This window comes from Oryzias melastigma, linkage group LG20, assembly GCF_002922805.2.
Source record: "Oryzias melastigma strain HK-1 linkage group LG20, ASM292280v2, whole genome shotgun sequence".
Taxonomy (NCBI): Eukaryota; Metazoa; Chordata; class Actinopteri; order Beloniformes; family Adrianichthyidae; genus Oryzias; species Oryzias melastigma.
This window is the reverse complement of record NC_050531.1, coordinates 22,962,389-22,967,237: the sequence shown is the minus strand read 5'-3', so window position 1 is coordinate 22,967,237 and position 4,849 is coordinate 22,962,389. Positions and strand designations below refer to the sequence as shown.

Genomic DNA, 4,849 nt, shown 5'->3' with positions numbered 1-4,849 from the left:
CGACAGAGACAGAAGTCCAACATTCAAATACTCAGCCGTTTCTCCATAAATGGAATGAATTGAAGTCAATGAATGAAGAGCTGCTTAGTGTCACTCCTGTGTTTACCTTCACCAGAGCTAAAATTAGCCTCACACAGCAGCTCTAGTCTGGAAACAGTTTTCACCCATCGGCTTCAGTGGTAAACAGACGTTGGAATTTTGTTTTTTGTTTTTTTTTAGGCAAATGCAGTTTTTCTGCTTCCTCTGTTCATTTCCACTCTGTGACTGACACTTCCAGCTGAAACTCAGATTCTGATCTTCTCTGGGATCTGCAGAGGAATAAACCCTGAAGTCATGTGTGTTCAGCTTCACTGCAGTCAGAGTTTCATCACTGTGGTCGTCACCGTCGTGGTCACACATGATACCGACGAACATTTCTGTCATTTCATAGTTTTTTTCACAATTCGAACAAGTTTATAACTTTCACACAACTTCCTTTCAAAATAAAAGACCGCCTGTGTCACACAGGATGATCTCAATGCAGCAAATGTAGCCCAATGACAGCTGGGAATTCATTAAAAAAGTTTATCTTACAGTTTGTGGAGCATCCCACACAGACATTCATAAACCTAACAAGCTAAGATTACATCACAGCTAATTAACCTCAACTGAATATTTCTAACCATAAGCTGCACTTAAAAAAAAATGTATTTGGTCAAAAAAAAATCTTCTCATTTAATGGATTATGAATCAATTTGGCAGTAATGAATTGTGGGTGTGCTTACTGACCTAAAATGGATTTTCTGTGGTAAATGGAGCTGTAGAAGTGTTCTAGACTTGGATGTGTATTGATCCCCAAGTGGTTACCTGATCAACTAACCTGACCAGCTTTAAACAGGAAGTGAACCTGTTAGCACTTGGTTCAGGTCTGTGGGGTTCTGTGATGTCATAGACCCAAATCAAATTCATCCATCTTTAAGCTGTGATGCAGGAGTGGGAAAGTACACCTGTGTCTGTATCATCTCCATCACCTGTACTCCAGGTTACTCTGCTTTACGTGAAAACAGATGAGATCAACACTGATATTTAAAGATTTCATTTTCATTCTCCAGATTATTTAAAATCAACAAACATTAGGAGATGAATTTGAGCATTCATTTAAACATAATGTTCATTCTCTTTAGATGTTTGCTAACATTAAACCATCACAGTACTGAAGAAGTCATCAAACCAACTCCAGGATATGAACTTGTGGGATCCCATTAGTGATTTTCCAGGTGAAGTGAGGAAATGTTCCATTCATTCTGACCAAAGCCTCTTATAACAGGTGACTTCCTGACAGCTGCTGAGTTCATGCAGCAGCTGTGAACCCTGAGAGGGTTCAAAACCTGGACTAGGTCTGGACAAACTGATCAGGACAAGTTCGACTGACTGCTGGGGGGAAAAAGCTTTATATTTAAGGATTTTAATCAGCATTCTGACTTTAAAATAAATTAATCACTGAAAAAGTTTACACAAAATATACTTTTTTGTTATGTATACACGTATAATCTAAGGTTTTCTAATGAAGTTGAGTCTAATGAGGATTCTGTCCAGGTGTGGTGGGTCTACACCTGCAGAACCTCAGGAACAGAACTAAGTTTGGACCTGGACCGGCTCGGTACCTTTGTTCCGATCTGGTTCCCGCACTGTCCCGCCTGGATGTGAACTATTTCCCTCATGGTTTTCCTCTCTTCGCAGGTTCGGGTCCGGTGCTGCTCCTCTGAAAGCCCTCGTGCGTCTGAGACAGAGCGCGCGTGCGCCTTCACGTGCCCCTATGTTTTGAACGCGCGCGTCAACACGGCCACGCCTTGACCGGGCGCGCGCTCATTTGGAGGTCCAGGTATTCTATGGAGGACTAAAAAGGCCAAAATGAAATAAATATAAACACCATTAAATGAATAAATAAATGTCTCATTATTTAGAACTGGGATTAAATAAATAAAAGTGTCATTAAATGTGACAATGTTTAATTAGAATTCAATTTTAAATGATTTAAGAATATTTTTTTTTTATTTAATGATTTAATTAAACATTTTATGGTCGGCCAGAGGACAGACCATTTCATTTAATCTGTCACACTCTCCCGTCAAACTCAGTGGGCGGGCTTAACTCACATCGTGTGGGCGTGTCTAACTCCTCCTTGACAGGATGTTAGCTAGACTTCTTTTTCATAAAACTTGTGAGTTTATTGAAGTTTTTAAGGTTTAGTCTGGAACCGGACACACATACACACTGTAAACATTGTTTGGTGAACCGTAGAACTTTATTGAGAGTCGCCTGATCGAAGCTCCTTCTCGATCCACGCCTGTGGGTGTTCCGCGGCGCCGCCTGCCTCCTCTCAGAGGTTCGACGCTTGCATTACTGACCCAAAATGTAAAATAAAACTAGGGAAGTCCAGATCAGGTTCTGTTGACCCTATTTGATAACAAGTTATTTGATTTTGAGTATCTGCAAGTCTTGATCTGATACTTTTGTAAGCATCAGTTTCAAGCTCCCTCGTATTTTTAGTTTATTCACTTTATTTTATAATTTACACTTAAACAGGGTACTCTGTGAAGTAACTTGACAAAACAGGTACAATCCAATTGCAATTATCAACCTGGAAAAATATGTTTGGAGTGATTGATCTTATACATACATAAATATATATATTTACATGTACATATATATATATATTCACATACATAAATATATGGATACACACATATATATATATATATATATATACATATAGGAGTCATGTAGGCCTCTCTGGAAATGTTCTTATTCTTACTTTACAGATCGACACTTTTATGTAAGTATGGATACATGCTCCTTAAGAGTCCACAAAATAAGTTGTAGGGTTCCCAAACGGTCAATTTTGGGTCCTATACTTTTTCATTTCTATAAGTTGCCTCCTAAGGTCAGTTCATCAGGAGACATGGCCTTAAATTTCACAGCTATGCTGATGATACTCAGCTTTACATCGCCGTGTCTCCTGATGACCTTGAACTTATAAACACTCATTTAAACTGTATTTTAGATATAAAGTCATGGATGGCAGAGAACTTCCTTCAGCTCAACCAGGACAAAACTCAAGTTTTAATCATCGGTCCTGAAGACAAGAGAGAGAGGATTTTACCGAAGTTCAATCATTTTAAACTCTCAATGTGGAAGAGATTTGGGCATTTTTTTGACTCTGAGCTGAATTTTATTTCACACATTAAAAATGTTGTTATATATATATAAGATACATATATGATTTAAATCAACTCAAAAGGGGATATAATGCTAAAGGAAATTAAATGTTTATGAATTTAAAAAACAAACAAACAATGAAAGCACAAACTTTGACCTGACTGCAGTTTCCTTCTCAGATTGAAAAATATATAAAATACAGGGACTAATAAAATAAATGAGGGTCTGTAACAACAGACCCTTGAGTTCAAACGTGAACGTTACCCCACAAGAGAGGAGGCAGCTGCTGGAGGTAACTCAACCCAGCAATGACAGTTCAGTCTAGATCCACCCACCAACTACAGTCTAGAACTACAGGGATTCCTTCCTCTTTCTTTGCAGTGTGGATACACTGTTACCACAGCTGTTTGTCAATAAAGATTACGGGAAACTGAATCCACACATCAAATCTGATCTGAAGAATGGCTCATCATCCATGACGGATCATGGTTGTTCTTGGTCTATCTTCTTGTGCAGCTCTCACATGATAATCTGGACCTGAGGGCAGATGTTTCATCAAACAGAAGAGAGTATTCATTCTTTTTCTGACCATTCCTCACTGACTAAAGAAGCAGGGTTATTGGTGTGCATGGGATAAAAGTCTGACAGAGTTGGAGGTGAAATGGATTTTCCTGTATGGTTTGTCTTATGGACTGGGGACTGTCCAGGGTAGAGGTCTGCAACCTTTGCAGCTAAAAGAGACATTCGGATCAGTTTCTTACAGAGCAAAACCCAACAACGTCCCACTTCATTTTTAAGAAAAGAAAAACAGAAAACATTTTGTGACCATTAAGTCTTTTATGAATAAGATATAGCTTTTTAATATTTACAATAACAATTACACTGTGCAGAAAATTCAGAATAATCCAAAACTAAAGGCAACTTCTCTGTAAAAGGAGAGTTGTAGTTTTTAGGGAAGTTAACAGTCAAAAAGGACAATTAAAAATCACACAAGATGAGTCTGACGGCATTAATCTCCTGCTTTCTGATGACCCTCCACCACATTTAGCTGTAGAAAAAAAATACCTTAATCCATCCTTGCCAACTTGAAATGTGACTTTTCTAAAAGTGACTTTGGGCTGCGCACCACTAGCATTATGGGCCATTTTTGATCTGTGGCTTATAAAAGCACCTGAGCGGCCACACAAACCCTCTCCATTTCCCAAAGAAGGAATTCTAAATTAGCCTTTCCCCTCATTTCAATATAATTCAGAATTTTTTACTTCACATTTACCGTAATTTCCGGAGTATAAGTCACAAGAGTAAAAAATGTCTAATCAAGAAGAAACAGTATATAAGTCACTCTGGAGTATAAGTCGTACTTTTAGGAGGAAAATCCCAGTGAAGCTAAAAAAATAAATTAATAAAGAAATGCAAGAATACTAGTCTTTTGATCTTTGAGAGAAATATCAAAGTTGAAGAAGAAAACAATCAGATTCTCTTCCATGTTTGTTTTGGACGACACTTCTTCTGTCAGGAGCAAATACTTCAGATGCAGCGCCCTCTAGCGGTTCTAGCGGAAACAACTGCTAAAAGACAATCAGTGTCTACTGGGAAAATAACAAATATATGTGCCTATTCATGTTGTGGAATAAACAAAAAAAAAAAAAAA

The 4,849-nt window shown here is 38.0% G+C and overlaps 1 protein-coding gene across 1 annotated transcript in view; it reads right to left on the bottom strand.

Annotated features, from left to right (window-relative positions):
* The window catches only part of tubb6 (tubulin, beta 6 class V), a 9,444-nt gene extending 7,619 nt beyond the window's left edge, over positions 1–1,825 (bottom strand). The window contains exon 1 of the mRNA XM_024280671.2: positions 1,644–1,825. Coding sequence (XP_024136439.1) covers positions 1,644–1,700 — 57 coding nt within the window. The 5' untranslated portion in view covers positions 1,701–1,825. The remainder of the gene's footprint in view (positions 1–1,643) is intronic.
* Positions 1,826–4,849: the final 3,024 nt, after the last annotated feature.